Source organism: Primulina huaijiensis, chromosome 5 (assembly GCF_012295235.1).
Source record: "Primulina huaijiensis isolate GDHJ02 chromosome 5, ASM1229523v2, whole genome shotgun sequence".
Taxonomy (NCBI): domain Eukaryota; kingdom Viridiplantae; phylum Streptophyta; class Magnoliopsida; order Lamiales; family Gesneriaceae; genus Primulina; species Primulina huaijiensis.
Genome location: NC_133310.1, coordinates 19,989,395 through 20,007,522, shown reverse-complemented (window position 1 = coordinate 20,007,522; position 18,128 = coordinate 19,989,395). Strand labels below are relative to the sequence as shown.

General features: G+C 32.9%; 2 protein-coding genes and 1 long non-coding RNA gene across 6 annotated transcripts; 2 read left to right on the top strand and 1 right to left on the bottom strand.

Annotated features, from left to right (window-relative positions):
- Positions 1-1,219: 1,219 nt before the first annotated feature.
- Positions 1,220-6,407, top strand: LOC140976915 (uncharacterized). Its single transcript, XM_073441331.1, has 3 exons — positions 1,220-1,371; positions 1,500-1,637; positions 6,153-6,407. Exons 1-3 carry the CDS (start codon positions 1,281-1,283, stop codon positions 6,167-6,169), a joined length of 246 nt encoding a protein of 81 aa, XP_073297432.1. The 5' UTR covers positions 1,220-1,280; the 3' UTR covers positions 6,170-6,407.
- Positions 6,408-6,739: 332 nt separating this feature from the next.
- Positions 6,740-13,202, bottom strand: LOC140976912 (uncharacterized). Of its 4 annotated transcripts, none has more exons than XM_073441327.1 (16): positions 12,975-13,202; positions 12,168-12,212; positions 11,940-11,980; positions 11,769-11,850; positions 11,570-11,614; positions 11,315-11,371; positions 10,779-10,838; positions 10,547-10,674; positions 10,152-10,416; positions 9,965-10,031; positions 9,344-9,414; positions 9,153-9,242; positions 8,674-8,782; positions 7,937-8,028; positions 6,982-7,087; positions 6,740-6,879 (listed from the first exon to the last, which is right to left on the bottom strand). In XM_073441327.1, exons 1-16 carry the CDS (start codon positions 13,116-13,118, stop codon positions 6,785-6,787), a joined length of 1,497 nt encoding a protein of 498 aa, XP_073297428.1. In that variant the 5' UTR covers positions 13,119-13,202; the 3' UTR covers positions 6,740-6,784. The 4 variants fall into 4 exon arrangements, 3 of the variants coding, with proteins under 3 accessions (XP_073297428.1, XP_073297429.1, XP_073297430.1); XM_073441328.1 differs by having other exon boundaries at positions 11,780-11,850; positions 12,975-13,119; XM_073441329.1 differs by lacking the exon at positions 12,975-13,202 and adding an exon at positions 12,908-12,944 and having other exon boundaries at positions 11,780-11,850; positions 12,168-12,214.
- Positions 9,421-9,875, top strand: LOC140976916 (uncharacterized). Its single transcript, XR_012175342.1, has 2 exons — positions 9,421-9,771; positions 9,809-9,875. It is a non-coding gene; the product is annotated as an uncharacterized lncRNA (long non-coding RNA).
- Positions 13,203-18,128: the final 4,926 nt, after the last annotated feature.

The following is an 18,128-nucleotide window of genomic DNA, read 5'->3' as shown; positions in this document are numbered from 1 at the left end:
CATGAGCACAAGAATGAAGCATTTCATGACATCACCTTAATTATGCATCTGATAATCCATATTCATCTTCATATATAAAATCTACATAAAATTTATGAACATCATATATAATCCATATTCATCTATCATAACTTCATAATATATTTTTTCTTCAGACATTAAAAAAAATACTATATATATTTTTTCAATATATACATTTATTCAATCAATCTAACAATCTAATAAATTACCAAATTCAACAAACTAGCATGAAAGTAGCGAGAGTAGAACCCAATTTTTGTCAAATGCTAAACGGTACATGGAAGTGTAGATTAAAAATAATAATACTAATAATAATTTTAGAAACCCTCGCGTGGTGTGTAGTGTTAGTGTCTATTGTCATGGGGTTTTTTTTAAAAATATTACAAATTAATTAAAGTATTGTAAAAATATGGCAAATTTGAAAAAGTTGTAAAAATATAACAATCCGGGACTTACTGTCCCGGATTCAGATTTATTTTTTTATTTTTTTAAAAAAAAAAAGAAAAAGAAAGTCTGAAAGGCACGGATTCTAAAAATCCGTGTCCATTCCGTGTGTTCGGATTTAAATTGTTTTATTTTTTTAAAAAAAAAGGGCAATCGACGACGGTTTGTAAAAACCGTCGCTATTAGCAACGGTTTAATCAAAATATCTGAAACATTACTTCTTCGTATCTCTTCAAATGAAATTGATGATAAAATCAATAAATAATATTAATATATGATCGAAGTAGAAAAAATGGATTTTGCGCATATAAATCGGATGAAAGAAATAAGATGCGAGAATGAATATGAGGAACAATTATTTTCGGCGATGATGGAAAGAATACCGCAACGTTATTTAAAGGAAGAAATGTGTGGACACGGATTCCCAGAATCCGTGATAGTCTGTTGCGGATTCTATTAGCGACGGTTTTTGTTTAAACAGTCGCAAACAGCGACGGTTGTATATTTAACCGTCGCTAATAGCGACGGTTTTGCACAAACCGTCGCAGATCTCCCTTTTTTTAAAAAAAAAATAAAACAATTTAAATCCGAAGACACGGAATGGACACGGATTTTTAGAATCCGTGCCTTTCTTTTTCTTTTTTTTTAAAAAAATAAAAAAAAATAAATCTCAATCCGGGACAGTATAATACTTTTACAACTTTTTCAAATTTGCCATATTTTTACAATAATTTAATTAATTTGTAATATTTTTAAAAAAAACCCATTGTCATGGTCATTTGACTGCAACACACCAAGTGAAACTAGGCGGAAGGATGCCTTTAAGCGCGACGGCGATCGGAGCTCTGCTGGGATTGGGAACGCAGATGTACTCGAATGCCCTGAGAAAGCTTCCTTATATGCGCCGTAAGCACCCTCGATCCCCTTATCCTCTTCCCTCTATATATGGAGATTCAATTATATAGAGGATATTACTTTTATCATTTATTGATGGATCGATTAATTGAACAATTACGCGAAATTAAATGGCATAGATCCGTGGGAGCATGTTTTGGGAATGGGAATAGGGGTGGTGCTCGCTAATCAGATGGTGAAGTGGGACGCCAAGTCTCAGGAAGACCTTGACAAATTGCTTCTCAAAGCTAAGGAAGCCAACCAGCGTCGCTACTTCGGTATCTCAATGTTTTCTCTGCAATTCCTGTTGTAATTGGGGTTCGTAATTTGGTCTGCAATCTGGCAATGTGTCACTCCCGTGATTTTTCCTTTGAATTCGTTCTGTCTTAATTACTATCTAATTTGTACTAATTGTTAACTTAAATGGGTGAATGGTGGGGTTGAGATTTTTATAGTCCAGTTGAGTGTCCTGTAGAACCAATGTTTGAATGCGGTTTTCGTGGAACCTTTTCAAGTGAAATCAGGGAACCAATATCATTGGATTTACTCTTCTAGAAAAGTTGAAATATTTTTTCCATTTAGCTTATTATTATGAAAATAAATGAGTAAAAGTGTAGTATTATAGAACTTGATTGTAGAATCATTTCCTTCCCTTTTTCTTTTAAAATCAAACTTGAAAATGTTATGCTCATCCAAGGTTCAAGTAAAAACTCTGTTTTTTCCTCAATGGAGTCGAAGATCCTAATTCCTAACTGAAAGTTACTCTGTGTGACACTTAAAATGAGGTTCTATTGATTTAAAACTGTGAGGGTTCGTGCTACTGATTAGCATTTAATTACCAAATATCCAGAATTAATTAATGTAAACAGCAAAAACGAATAAAGATTTTCCATTTGGGACTACCGATATTTTGTCACGACATCCCTGTAGATAGAATATATCGAAAATCAAAACAACACAAACAACATATATATACTTCAAAACATAGTCATATCATCAATCCACAAAACTATAGCCGTACTGACCAGGACTAAACACGTGCAGAGCCGACAAGGCTCGATCACACAACAACCAATCCAAAACATCGTAAAATATCAGTTCAATGACAGACGCTCTACTTGACGCGTCAAATCCGTTGGATAACCTGCTATGGAATCACAAGCAATCACAAAATAAAAAGAAAACAGAGCTCGGACCCTGTACGATGAACCAATAAAATTACTACAAATATAAATAAAATCAAATAAAATGCAATCAAATGCAATATAATACGTGAAAGGTAACAACAAATAATGGATATTAAATGGAGCTCAAACGAGAGCAGCATCAAGTTGCCACCCATTCATGCACGCAGGTCGTCCTCCTACCGTTATCAAGAGTGTGATAATCTTATGTCTCCATCGATGACTCAAAACATATCAACAAATCAATATCAATAGTAGTCAAAGGAGCCAAGGCTCAACGTGCTATGCAAAGATAGTTAATGTCACTAGTCAATGAATATCCCTTAATTTTTCCAAAATAAAATTTTTCTGAAATATAGTAAGAATTTATTTTATTTTTAACAGAAAATAGGGATTATTCTGAACTTTGCACATTAACAATCAAAATAAATACATGAATGCAATCACATCATCCACATAAACATATAATGCACGTCACAACTCATTACAAAATATGTAACATCAACCCACGTCATTATAGACGTCGTAATGAAAACAATTCATGCGTACCTCTACTGAGTACTTAAATTACAACAGAAATATATCAAGGACTTCTTGACGAATCCAAATCTGTGACAACAAATTATTCTCATCATATTCACATTCATTTTTCCAAAATTAATTCTACTTACTAAGTTGCGTTATTTTAATTGCTAACAATTAACTTTTAAGCCTAAAAATCCCATTATCATAAACTTAGGCAGTTTTTTTAAGTTTATCATTTTCAACTTGTAACTAAGCTCGATTTTAAGGTCATAACTCATCTAATACTTATCCAAAATATACATATCATACATAGCTGGAATCCTAATTCAATTTCTCATATTTCATCAAAAGGCATTGAAGTGAAATTCGATCATTTCCACAGGCCAACTTACATGAAAACGTAAACTTGTGCAACAGATTCTGACACTTGATAGTGAAATTCGATCATTTCGATCATTTTGCCACTTGATAGCATAAAATTCATATCTAATTCATTTTTCACCCAAATCAAGTTCCGCCAATTGGAACTGAAAAATAATTCGATTGTATAAGTTTGTCTAGTTGGGACCAGATTCAAAATCTCAACCTTTTACCCCCAAAAATTACTCTAACATACTGCATCAACATGAACTCGCAAACGTAATACAACACATAGGCAGATGTAGTAAAATACGTTGAACTATTTCGATTCTTAACCAAATCATACGATTTTGGTGTTATTTCGAAGATAAAACATAGCTCTATAACTTTCATTTGAATTCCAACTCGAGATTCCTAACCAAAACATTCTCAGAATTTAATCAAACATACGACTAAGATTGAGTACAAACTGAAGTTTGGACATATACCTCCGAGTCGCCAAATTCCTGATCCTACAACATTAATCCGGTAAATAATCAATAACGAGTTAATAATCGAACGAAAACCGAATTAATTCGTAGTTAAGGCAGCCTATATATCGAACAAAAGAGGCTGGAAAATCGAGTTTAAGCTTCTTAAAACTTGAAGCAAAGATAGGCTAGTAGATGACAAGTTGTGAACGGCGGCAGATGGTGGTGAAGTCATTGGCAGCAGCTGGAAATCGTGAGGAAAAAGCTGGGTTTGTTAAGAAATAGTACTACCCTAGGCTCAAGTAGGACCAACCCACGACCTTAGCAAGCTGTTTCCGACAAGAAGAAGATGTGGTGATGATGGAAGAAACAAATTGTGCAGCACAGGGGTCAAAGAGCTCGGAGTTTTGTTTCTATATTTTTCGAAATTTTGGTAGCAAAATGAAGCCTAGGTTGAGATCCACCCGAATATATAATCACTTGCAAGTTTCCGGTGGCGAGGCTGTGGATAACGGCCAGCGAAGCTACAGTTTAGGGTGGGATCGGGAATGGGTTGGGGAATTGGGTTTCTTATTTTAGAAATGATAAATGTGTAAGTATAAGTGTATATAAATTACTATATATAGGAACTTGTACACAATTGACTCGGTTTTGAATTATTTGAACTTCCGTGTGTTATTTAATTCAAATATGTATTTTAATTTGGTAATACATATTTGTAACACAATTAAATTATTTGGTTTAATTATTTTAAATTCGCACTTTAAAATAATTATTGCTAATTCTTAACCGATTAAAAATCGGGTTCTCACAAAAACTCTTTAAATTTTGTGATAACTAGTTTTCATAATCAGGAAGTTGAGTTGAAATTTTAGTGTCCGAGTGGTAGAATCATTTCAGTTTAGTTCCATCTACGTGATAATATTGTGATTTTAGAATATTGGGAGAAAATAATGCTCTGAATAATAAACTTTACATATTGTTACAAATGAATAGGTTTGACCTAGCGTATCCTGTACTTCAGTGCTCACAAGTCACTACTATCAAAAGGCAGTTAATGTAGCATCTGTAAGATGATGACGATGATGGAACTGAACTCAGAGTGACCCAAGTTTTGGATGCAATATTAGCTCTATTGCTAGCTGGGAAAACCCTGTTTTAATCCATGTTGATGTATTTTCCCAACTGAAAACAACAAAATAGATTAACGTAGGTTACATTTGGATTGATAGATTTGGAGCTATGGATTTCAAATCCAGGATAACAAATTCATTCCACTTGTTTGGGTGTTCTTAAAATCCATGGATTTCCATTTACATGTTTTACTTGTTCGCTAAATGCAATGGATTTCAAATTCCCACAAAATAGAGTCATTTGAAATCTTTCTCCCAAATCCTTTTCTCAATTCCAAAATACTAATGCAACCTTAGATTTTTTTAATTTATGAAATAAAGTGAAAGCAAATGATTTTTCTCACTCTTACATCATTACTGGTAAGCATATCCATATTATGTAGGTGGGATGATCAGTCCCATGCTTGGTTTTGACCTTTTACTTTTATCCCACAACTTTAAAATGTTGTGTGAAGAAGTAACTCTGGGTGGCTACAGTAGTATCAGAGAGCATATGATAGAGCAAGCTATTTTAACTGAAAGAGAACCAAAGTTTGATTCAATACCATAGAGAATCAGACAAATCCATTCGGTGAGTTGATCTACCAGATTTCTTCTCAAGGAGGGGGGGTAGATAGAACATCTTCTGCTGTTTCTGTAAATTTTGAAATTTGGATTTAAGTTTGGTTCTTCCTTGCCTCAATTTCAAATTTTGGTTCTAGCCTTTATTGTCAAATTGATTGAATGTTATAATTATTATTCTCAAACTTTCTATTACTCACTTGCGTGAAAATTTTGGAATCTGAATCCGGAAGAGCTTCCAGTTTTACATGGTGAAAATTTTGTATCATCAGAAGGAAGTTAACTGATTGATGCGAGACATTTGACATAACCTTAAAACAAAACAAAGCCAACATTTGCCTTAATGGCCATTTCATTCACTTGACACTTTGTATCAATTGTTGGTATAATGTCAAAAAAGGACACTTGGGCAAAGTCATGCTAATTTATGTATGGTGAGATAATAATAAATAAATAAAAAATCGTACTTTACTATGTCGTTGCTTTGTTCTCGCTTTCTTTATGGCTTAATTGTTATGAATTTTCCTCTGGTATAATCTGTTTGGATATTTTAATTGCAGATGATGATGAAGATTAGAATCCTGATATTGGGGTTGAAACAAATTTTCTTCGGTATAAATCACTTTACTGAGATTGTCATTCTCCTACCCGTTCCAGTTATAACATCTGTTTGCCTAATGTCTAATCTTATCTTTCTGTATGGCTTTGGTGTCAACTTTAGAAACAAATACTGATTTCTTTGGTTATCAAGTAAAGAGTAAATTACCTGAACTTGAATTTGAATGAGTAGATTGCATTAAACTTCTTCGATTGAATGCGTTGCTAACGAGTGAATATAGCAGTCTCTTGAGATTGATATTTTGGTTGTGTTCTCACGAGGTGTGGGATCATTCTTACGTGGATTGGGTTTGATACATATTTAGAATTTTATGGCATGTGTGGCCTATGTTGAATCATGTCATGCGTTAACAAATTTCAAATCATAAAATGGTGTTTTTGACCTGATTTACGTGACATAGTTCAGTGAAACAAATACAAAGATGGCACAAAATCATAAAATGGTGTTTGCAGGCAACTTTTGTCGTAGTGACTCAAATTTTCTTTAAATTTAAAATAAATCATAAATCCCTTTTTATTGTTCAGTAACTTGGTATACAAACAAATACAAAGATAGCACAACGCTTGTGCAATATCACTTGGCATCAACATAAACATCAGCTGAAGACGTATCCATATCATTCAGTCCAAGTTCCTCATTTTGCTCCAAACTCCTCTCGTATTCCTCCACTGGCATTGCATATCCACCATCAACGCAAAGTAAATGCATGCTACGCTATTTTTCCGGAAAACGATTGATTGAATTTTGAAATAATATCGGGGCAGACTTACATGTCAGCTGATTGTCGTCCTTTAATTCATCGGTTGCGGGGGCAACGAATGAGTTTGACAAAGCATCATCAATAATCAAAGTCCAAGGTTCTTCCAAACTTTTCAACTGTCGAAAATGTATGACAAGTTGACATTACGTACAAAGATTTGAACAGTTTAGTAAGAACAATATGAGTGAATAACTAGGCATTAGCATGCGTTTTTAAGAGCTTCTAATCAGGTACGTGCACATGTATCTACAAAATTCACAGTTTCCAAAGAAAAAAAGATTCAAGTAAACAACTTCCAAGGTCAGGCCGATTAACCAAGTTTATAAATGACAAAATATGGATCCTTGCCGATCGAAAATTTATGTACACCATTGCTGCAAAGCTCATCCCAGTTTGCATAAAATTATTTTTATTTGTCAATTCCTCGTAGTTACCAATGTCATATCGTCGGTGTCCTCCGTGCCTAAATGTATGTGTTACCATGACATTCCAAATATGGAAATATGATGCAGAAATTAATCACGCTTTGTGCAGTTTCCTCGAGAGCTCGTGAAAGCTAGTCTAATTCATGTTTGAGGAAAGTAAATTGTCCATCTAGTGGAGGCTTGCATCTATACATAGTCAATATATTTTATACCTCCTAGAGTAAGCTCACAGCACAATGATTGTGTTCTACTTAAACAAGAATCAATAAAGAAAACAAGGAACAATATTACATAAATTTCTCTACGATCCCAATTCAAGAAGCACGAAAGCTCAAGCCCGAGGAACAAAATACCAAAAGTCCAGAACAGAACAAGATTAATAGAAAATATAAAAACAATGAGAATAGGCAGCATAGATATTGTGAAGAACAAGAGTACAAGGAGCAATGGGTTAATTCATGCATCAAGAGGAAAGTACGCAAGTGCAAACAGGGGGGAGGGGGGGGAGAAAAGGCCTCAAATTCAAGGATGGTAGAGCACCTTTTCAAGTTTTTCCCTAAACTCCTGCCACTTGACCTTTTTAGTATAATCTGCACTATCACCAAACGTGAAACCATGTACTCTCTCAAGACCTGCAGTTGAAATTTGAAGATTACTTTTGAAATCTGGAGACTCGTGATAGTTTAATGTGAAGAGTTACTCATCAAATTGCATATACGAGGTTATCTATATTAATTTAATGGCATTTGCAACCAGAGATGGACAATAATGAGAAGAAATGTATAAAGAATGATAACAAAAAAATTCTCACTTTCATCGATGTCTTTCTATGAGATCGCTGGATTCTTTATTAGTTCCTATTTGTGGTGCACAATTTCTAGAAATTGGTTAATCGGTAAAGATAAATGTACTTGATGCCCCGCCCTTATTGGAATAATTGTTGGAGACTCAGATGATGCTTCCCCCACTCTATTGGTTCGTTTCGTAGGAATAGAGTAGTCTGATTGCGTCTATCACTGAAGGATGGAACAAGATGATGAAGGCGAAGGTATGGAGGAAAATCTGGGAAGAGAACACCTTATTCTGTTCCAGCCTACTAGGCATGTTTTCCACATCTCCAGTTAATAGATTGAAGGCACCATGGTATGGTGCTTGGCTTAATTTATGTTTCTAAAATCCCTTTCCTCTACTCCAAAATAACACAAAGTAATATTCAATTGAAAAGAGGAACACAGCTAGGAGACAGGAAGGAGAAAAAGAATAAAAAAGATACTTACTCTCACCAATCTTTGATATCAAACCTTCAACAGTTGTGACAAGTCCACCTAAAGTGCCACTTGTCAATTCCAACTCAATCTCTGGAATGATCACACCAGCCGTGTCCGACTACCATGTCGATACGATCATTAATCAGAATTATACAAAAAAAAAAAGATTGCCACAGGGCTTAATGATAAGGAATTAGAGTTTTCGTAGCATTTTGTCAGACCCAAAGTGGAGAAAAGGAAAGCATTTTGAGGCGCAACAAAAATAGAAAATAAAACAATTGAATTGTGAGACTGAGCAATTGAACTGTAGTAACATAAAATGAAATACTTCTAGTAGTAAAAATAAAAGATGCAACGCCAACTGTTTCTGCAACTAAATTTGTGTTTAATACTTTCCACGTGCAGTGAACATATCACTGAAATAAACAGCGCATCTGTAAATAAGAAAAATGAGAGTGACATCCCAGCCACTTACCAAAATTGCGTACCTTTATGACATCCCTGGTAAGGTCTCTTACGTTCTTCACACTAACTGTAATCCTTTTTCCTTTGTCAGAAATAGGTCCACCGGGCTTCACCTGCAAAGCACACGAAATGATCATAAAGTCGAGATAATAAAATAAAGAGAACTGACATTGGCATATAAAATAGAGCCAGAGGAATTTTAATATAAGCAAACCTCCGAATTACGGTAACCACAGGCATCACAAGAGGAGGCCATGACGATGACTTCTCTGAAGTAAGGAATATCTGCAGATAGTTAAGCTTGCCAATTCGATGACATATCATCAATACATCATAATCAACTGCTAAATAATCTTAGGATAAGTTTTGTATACCTGTTGGAACAAATACCTCTTGCACAATGTATTGCTAGAAAAATTAACAGGAAATGAAGAAAAAGGCCAGGTACTTAATTGGTGACTTAACCTGTTAAGCACTAGCATACTACATCACTTCTAATTCTATGAGAGAACGACTTCCAATACATTTAAAATATGGAAATAAGGGTACTACCATACTGTCAGTAGCAACTGATACAATAACTCGACATGAGATGAATCAACTTTGGTATCAACCATACACAATCTGAGATAAATCAAATTTGTTATCAACCACACACAATCCGAGATAAATCCAGAAGAAAAATCACCCAGAGAAACTGTCGTCACAACTCAAGAAGTGTAACTCTTGCCTCAGAAATTGAACAATAGCGAGCAACACAACACATCCTTGCATAAAAAAATGAGAGCTTTCCTAATACATCTCATCACAAAGGAGAAAGCTTAAAAAAGGATACTTGTAACGAACATTCGACACTCAGATTTGGTGGCACAAGCTCCACAGGTTGATGGAAAAGTCATGACCTGCCCACAAAGTGTAGTGGTGGTTATGATCCAATGTCATAATAAGAAATTATGAAATCATGCCAAGCACAAGCGTATGTAGAATACATGAAAAAGGGGGAAAAGGATGAGTTATATTACCTCTTCAGGCGACGAATATCGAAACAAAGCATCAACACTTTCCACACTATTACCCTGAGCTATTGCTTTACGACCAGCTGTAGCCCCAACTGAACCATGAGGTTCACTTTGGATTTGTGGAATACTGGTGATCCCATCTGTAGTTGGTTCAGCATAGGGTTCTCCTACTTGTGATGGGTCCACAAGATATCCTAATGCAGCATGTTGCTCAGGTGTTCTCTCGTAGGACTTTATTATCAACAATGGATCGGGTGAAGGAGCATATCTAATCAAAAATTTTAGCTATTCTCCACAGCATTTATCTCATACGTGCAAGTAAAAAGATGATACTGGGTTTTTCATGTCGTAATTTCAGTTCCCGATGATGTTTTTGCATAAAATAATTAGACACTTACGGGTTCTCAATGAAGCTGTTTCCAGCAGGATCATCAAGAATGAAAGTAAAATGTGAATCCCCAGTGGCACAAGCCCTCAGTTTTTTCAAGAATTCATCTATTGCTTCCGCAGTCAGTGGATCCACTTTCTGAATGTCCCCACCCCCAAAAATAAAAAAAATAAAAATAATCACGAGGACGATAGGATGATGGTTTTTTAAAAAGCAAGTATCTGAATTTAAACAAAACTTACCTTTCTCTCATCCTGAAGGGCTTCCAACTCATCTGCAGCCCGGACCAGTATTCCTTCAACCTGTAAACATACCAAAAGATTGATAAAACCATGAAAGATAAAAAAGGGTGCATCAGGGTTTATGAGAAACCTACATTCCACTTTTACAACATGAAAAAACCTATAAGTTTGCATGGAACTGCATATACTGTGACTTTATGCAGTATTCAACTGTCCAAAGTAAAATAAGGCTGTTCATATAAAAAGTTACATCTCAAGCACATATTTGCACTAAAATAAAAATGGGCAAAAGCATTATATGCAAATCTCAGTGACAAAGGAGACGCACATAATAAGCAATTATTAGTGTTCACCGTTCCTCTCTCTCTCTCTTTGAGATACACAAAAATGAATACATAACAGAAACACGTGAAAATTTCCTTGATTTTAAACAGAACCAAAATGCAAGTTGTGAGCCAATTCATTCTCATGTTCAATTTAACTAATTCTCCAATCAAAAGAAACAAAAATTGAATTGAGAAGATATCAGGAAATACAGTTGACAATGACCCACGCTGAGCCTCAGTAGGAATCTCAAAGTCCAGCTCAGGGATCTGCACAAAGAACATAAAAATAAATATTTTACAGTAGTGAAAATTATTGATAAAAGATTGACACAGTTTGTGAGAGGGAAACTGAATTCCTAGTCAGCAACATCCAAGCTTTATGCAGGCACAAGAAATTGGTAACGATCACCTCAGTCAATATGCATGCACATTGCAACACAAATGCTAAGTAGTTAAGAAAAGAACCTTGATTGTGGCAGTTTCTGATTTCACAACCTGACGGTTGAACATCTGCAATAAGAAGCCAACCAGCATGATACTATTTAAATCAGCCGGTAAAAATCAAACGGACCCCATCAAAAAACATCCAGTCACACTTATCTGCGACATGTAATAGTTTGAACAGTCTAACTAACCAATCTAATCAAAATTCGCGGAAGACAACCTTTTTGTCACCTGATGGTACTTCCAGATGATATTGACATCCTTTAGGCTGGATTTCACCAGCAAATTGCACTTCATTGTTCCTTAACAAAGAAAGCACAAAAGGAAAAAAAATAATAAAACCTTAAAATGTTAGGTTTTTGTGTACTTTGAGAGAGAAAAGGTGAAATACCTCTCCCCACAATGGGGGCATTCAAAAGCTGACAGCAGTATCTGTAGAGAAGATGTACAAATCAATTGGAAAACAATAAGCATTTTCTTGAATAAGAAATAAGTCACCTACACACGACGTTTGTATCCACTGAAGAAAATAACATTCCAGTTCATTTGACATTTGAATTTTTTATCTTGAACACGACCTTAATTCAATCAGCATTGGGAGAAAGAACAAGGAGGTTACCTTTCTAAAATGTGGAATGAGAGTTAACAAAAACCTTGTTATCCCCTGTTAACAAGAAAAAAATTAGAAATGGCATTGCTAATGATAAGAGTTAAAATCACATTTTCCAAACATAAAATCATGATTTTTATCATTGTCATATAAGATAGAACATCATCTTCTGTAAAAAAGTAACCAACTTCTTCATTACATCGAAATATTAATATCCGAATTTACATAGAAGTGTCATGCAAGTAAAACCAAACACTTTACATCCAAAATGTTAGTATAAAATTGCCTTATGACTAATGCTTAAGCGTAAAATTTCTTCTTAAGTCTAGTCCATAATAATCATGACCTCGTGACTACTAATATGAAACTCTCATCATAGATTTCAAGCAAAAGGGTGAGTCTGTCAACTCCGCAAGCACAAGTATCAAACCATGATAACTCAATGCAAAAAAAGAAACATACATACTATTATTTGCAAAAGTAACCAAAATTAAACTTAACACATAATATATATTTATGTCGTTACCGAATGCAAGGTGTCCTGTTTGAATGAACTCTGAATAAATTTGTTTATTAGCAAATTCCACCATAGCATGCACATAATACGGACAAAAATAGCCGTATGTTTAACCAAAAAAAAAAAAAAAACCACGATACCCAGATAAATCAAAACAGTATCAAGACTAGTGTAGAAAAACAAAAACATTAGTGACAAGAATGAAACAATAATACATAAACACAAAGCATCTTTGCATGCGCAGAGTAGAGTAAGAACTGGAAAGCACAAATCCACAATTAGAACAAAGAGAATCGTACATTATCTCCGCATCGCATGCATAGGCTCTCAACCTCGTAGAGAGGGGTGTCGGAATCTTGAGCGGATACCGCCTCTACCACGGACCGCACATCCACTATTCGAGGCTCGCTCTGGGAAGTCTTTTCTGCCGGGGAAGCAACCATCTGTATAGTGATTCTAGGGTTTTCTTGATACTTTACAATTGTTGCTTGGATTCAGTTCCTTGTTTGTTCTTGGGGCAGTCTTCGAATAAGTGAAATTTAGGCTATCACCCAACAAAAAAGTCATATTTAAAAAACGAACATTCACTTTTGAAATATCTATTCTACCCTTATTTTTAATATTTTCAAATCTTTTTTTTTCTTTTAACTCTAAACTAATGTTTTCTTTTTTCTTATATGCAAATCATTTTTACTTTTGAGCGTTGTTACCCAAATTCCACTATCTCCCGATTTACCATAAACTTTCCTCTCTTCGATTCTCCCGACTCCATGTTGGATTTGCTAATTGTATGTATCCATACCTCGGCGACGCGTTGATCATTCATCCAAATTGTCCGATCATCGATTGACGAAAGTTTTGTGTTTCCGAATGTTTCTTTTTTACTAAAAGATGAATTTACCATGCGATTATATCACCGATGTTTTTCTTCTTTTTTTCGGTAAAAAGTTTATATGTTTTTGTATGTAACAGTTCCTTAATTATTGGTCCTGATTTATGTGAGAAAAAAAATCTGATTAACTAGTTTTTTTTTTGCTCTTTGTAATTTTTTTATCATTGATGCTTTTTTTAGTACGATCGTAGTATACAAATTCGTTTACTTTTGTTGTGAATACGTGAAGCTTTGTTTTTCGGAGTTTTGTNATATATTCAGTGAACTAAAGCTTCTCGATATCAGAAGACCAGAAATCAATAGACAATAAAAACAAATGAAAGGTAGAAAGTTAATTTCACGAACACTTGTTATTCCAGTTATTTGCTGCACTCAAAAGATCGAGAATTAATCTAGGATGTTAACACCAACTGAAATTCTTTAAGCTCGGGGAAAAAATATATTTGTGAAGTGTTTATTTACCTTTCCTCTAAATACCTCTACATATCGTAACACTCTCATGTTATACAATAAAAAGAATTGAAATTAAAAAGTTGAAAAAATGAAGAAAATTAAACTCGAGTACTAAAGCGAAAAATTGAAATCGGTTTCCTCAAAAGAAATGGGCCCAAAATTGCGTGGCAACAGCCCACCTTTTGTCTGTATGTTCAATCCGTCTTTGTTACGTGACACGCTCACCAAAAATCGAGTCAAACACATACAAACAAACCTAGACAATTATCTCGATCAACAAGTAATTTATAAAACTATATAGTTGCAAAACAAAAAAAAAAATAATGTTTAAAAGTAAAAATTTATTGTAAAAGTAAAAATATCAAACTCACAAAATATATTAAACTATACATTTTATAAACTTTTCTTCACTCGATTGTGTTTTTCTTCACAAATTGAGAAACATATTCATAGAATTTCTTTGGAAATAATACAAAAATAAATATATCATTACATACATCATCACACACTAATTTTCAATATTTACGAATTTTATTTTCAACATTTAATAATTTCAACTCTTATTTTCAACAATAACAATAATTATAATAACAATCTAGTTTTATCTATAATTAATGATATTTTACTTTAGCAGTTTTTGAATTACTTGAACCTGATAACAATTTTGTTTCTTCATCGGTCTAGATTTAAATAGAAAACATAATTAAGGTATAGGCTAATTTACAAAACTATCTAGTTATAAAATATTTAAATAATAAAAATAATTGAGTTTTATCCAATAATGATATCTTACTTTGATAATAAAATAAAAAAAATAAAAAATCACTTTCTTGATCAGTCCATAATTTTCAGTTTGTCCATTAAAATAATAAAATAAGATAATAATTTATATGATATTTGAACTAAAAACATTTAGGTAAAAACTTGTATGAGACGGTCTCACTGATCGTATTTTGTGAGACAGATCTTTTATTTGAGTCATCCATGAAAAATTATTACTTTTTATGCTAAGAATATTGCTTTTTATTGTGAATATCGGTAGGGTTGACCCGTCTCACAGATAAAGATTCGTGATACCGTCTAACAAGAGACCTACTTAAACATTTATATATCAAATCGGGACTCAAACTCAAACCAACCTTCACCAAAATAGCCCTTTAAATTTCTGGAAAAAAAATTCAGAAGATTAGTGGATGGTGGCTTCCCAAAACTAAATAAATAATATTAAATTTATCCCCAAAAAATAAAAGAAATAAAAAAAAAACACACACACACACACAGTAGGTGAACCGTGGACGTACCAAAAATCAACTGACACAGATGGTTGGAAAATTGGAGCCACTAGATGGTCTCCAGGAGGATAAATTGTACCGTGGAATTTACAATCTCCACAGATGTTTCTCTCTATCAAATTTTTTTTTTTTATTAGGAGGGATGGGGATAGGACTTGAACTCGAGACCCCACGGACAGGTGAGACTGCTGAGTCCGGGTTATAGAGGTTTAGGTCCGGTCCGGTCCGGTCCGGTTCGATTATTTTATTTTTAACAAAATATTTTTTGATAAATATTTAAAATATATATATAAATTTGAACGGTTGAGTTTATATAAACTCTATCAAATATTTCATTATCTCAATAAAAAAATTTTATTATAGCTATTCAATGAAAAAATCTATTACATCTGAACTTTCAACATCTTATATAAAAAAATATATTACATTTCATTATGTTCAATCATATTCACTCGCATTTCCTCTCATGGTTGTTCCAGATGTTCTCTCGGTTTCGTCTTGGTCATCTTCGTCATTTTTAATATGTTGTGTTCAGCTAACGATTTTTGATTAATAATTGAGCCTCTAACTTTTTCTTCATCAAATGTGTTTCCTTCAATACTAAAAGTTTGTTCCACTGCAACCGTCGAAACGAGACAAGCTAAATTTTTTTTTGTCATCATAGACAAAATTGGATATATTTATATTTTTTATGACCATGATCGTAAAAGATTGAAAGTTTATTCATCTGTATCACTAAATTCAAAAATTGCGGTAAAATAATTCTCAAGTTCCTGACTAATTAAACTTGAGGATCTTCGTGAATATTTTGTTTGTTCCATTAATAAAATAGTGCATTAGTAAGGTTATTAGTAATATTACTAGTGAAAGTAGATTGTGTTTCATGTGTAACAATTTTTTTCCCTATATTCGATGTTATATTAATTATAAATATGATATAAATTAAACAAAATCAATGACATATTAGAAATCATTTCCGTAATAGGGTCTAAAGATTCATAATAATAATGTTATCATTTTTTGTGAATCATCTAATTTAAGTTTAAGATCTAAAAAATTGCACATTAAAATATTTCAGGAATTTGTAGAAAATATTTTTCTCATTTTTCTTCATGGCATAAAAACATTGAACTAAAATTTTATCATGAGATTTAATATGTTCACTAAAAATATATGTAATGTTATAACGATGTATTAGAATTAAATGAGAAATAAGATGATAAACATTGGATAATTTGTCACTAAAACTTTTAAAATTTCACAAATATTAGTGCATGTGTTAAATTAATTTAAAAATAAATAAATATCACGAGTTTGAACATACTAATTAAAAAATATATACATGATAAATATTTGTATTCAAAAGACGAAAATAAAAATTTATATATTGAATTCCAACGAATTAGAACTTATAATGCAAAACTTCATATCATTTATTTGACAAAATGTGTCTCATCGTTTCATAACTTCTGGGAAAAAATGTAACGATCAACCATCGCACAACAACCATATCGTCGTGGTAGTTGCTCATTAACAGTCACAAAATTGTGACCGTTGATTTCAAATGAATTAAAAATACAAAAATATAAAACGGTCGACCCCACGAATTGATATGCTGGATTGACAACCTCCAATTCCCAAGTCGTACATGTGTTTGATGGAAATTAAAACAAAAATTAAAAAATGAGTTCTCTTATTAGTATTAATAATACTATAATTCAGTTAGTAAATAATAAATACAATAAATAATACATAATATATAAGAAATAATATATTAAATAAAAAAATAAGTCAATAAATATTTGAAATATTTACATAAATAATAATCGTCTAACTATTTTAGAAGAAAAAAAATATATCAAATTTGTATAATCCAGTTTTCGGATCATTTCTTTATTAATCAACAACATAGCTAACTCATTTAGTCTATTTTGTGATATTATTGATCAAAGATAATTGTTTATTAACTTCAACTTCGATAAGCTTCTTTCAATTTCGATAAGCTTCTTTTTGTTTATGCAACTGCATGTTACGAAGATAGTTAACAAAATCTTATAAACAATATAAGTATTTGAGAATAAATTATTCAATTTTGCCAAATACCGTAGCATCTTAAAATATTGTTGAAGTTTTATACAATACTTCATCAAGCTACTTAAAGACTAACTCGTTAACTTCTACAAGCTCAACAAATGCTCTAAAGTCTATTTATATTGTTTAAATTGTTCAAACCGAACTTGAAGAAAAGATCGAGTTTGACCAATTTATAAACAAAAAAATATTCAAATTAATCTTCTTTTTATTTAATATTGAGTTTAAAAAAATTATTTCAGTAGGTTATCAACTCAAAATATATATGTTGTACATTTTCAAAGACCGAACCCTGAAGCGCCTCCTTGGCTTCATAAAAGATCTGACCCTACCAATTCTAATTCCAATTCAAATCCCAATTCCGATCGGAGTTGACCCGATCCTTGGCAGGTCTACGTGCACGCAAGCTTGATATAATCGTACATGCGACAAATTATCAATACCAAATTTAATGTTTTTAAAAAAAATTGTTTGTCGCTAATAATTGAATCTCCAGGTAAAAATATTTAAGATGGCTTGTGTTCACGGTAAAAATATTTAAGATGGCTTGTGTTTACTTTAATTTGAAGATATTAAATAATATACTACAATAAAATGTTTTTTTTTTCCACATAAAAAAGCGCACTATAATTTATTGTGCATGTGTTGTAATAATTTAGACCACGTGTAGCTCCATGGCTTATGGATTGCAGCAAGTGAAGTCCACGTGCTATCGAACTTAAACT

Coding starts and splice junctions, on each gene's coding strand:
- LOC140976912 (XM_073441327.1), bottom strand. CDS start 13,118: ATGGTTGCTTCCCCGGCAGAAAAGACTTCCCAGAGCGAGCCTCGAATA. Junction 12,213..12,974: donor GCATGCGATGCGGAGATAAT/GTACGATTCTCT, acceptor TCTTGTTAACAG/GGGATAACAAGGTTTTTGTT. Junction 10,839..11,314: donor AGCGTGGGTCATTGTCAACT/GTATTTCCTGAT, acceptor GTATGTTTACAG/GTTGAAGGAATACTGGTCCG.
- LOC140976915 (XM_073441331.1), top strand. CDS start 1,281: ATGCCTTTAAGCGCGACGGCGATCGGAGCTCTGCTGGGATTGGGAACG. Junction 1,372..1,499: donor AAAGCTTCCTTATATGCGCC/GTAAGCACCCTC, acceptor TAAATGGCATAG/ATCCGTGGGAGCATGTTTTG.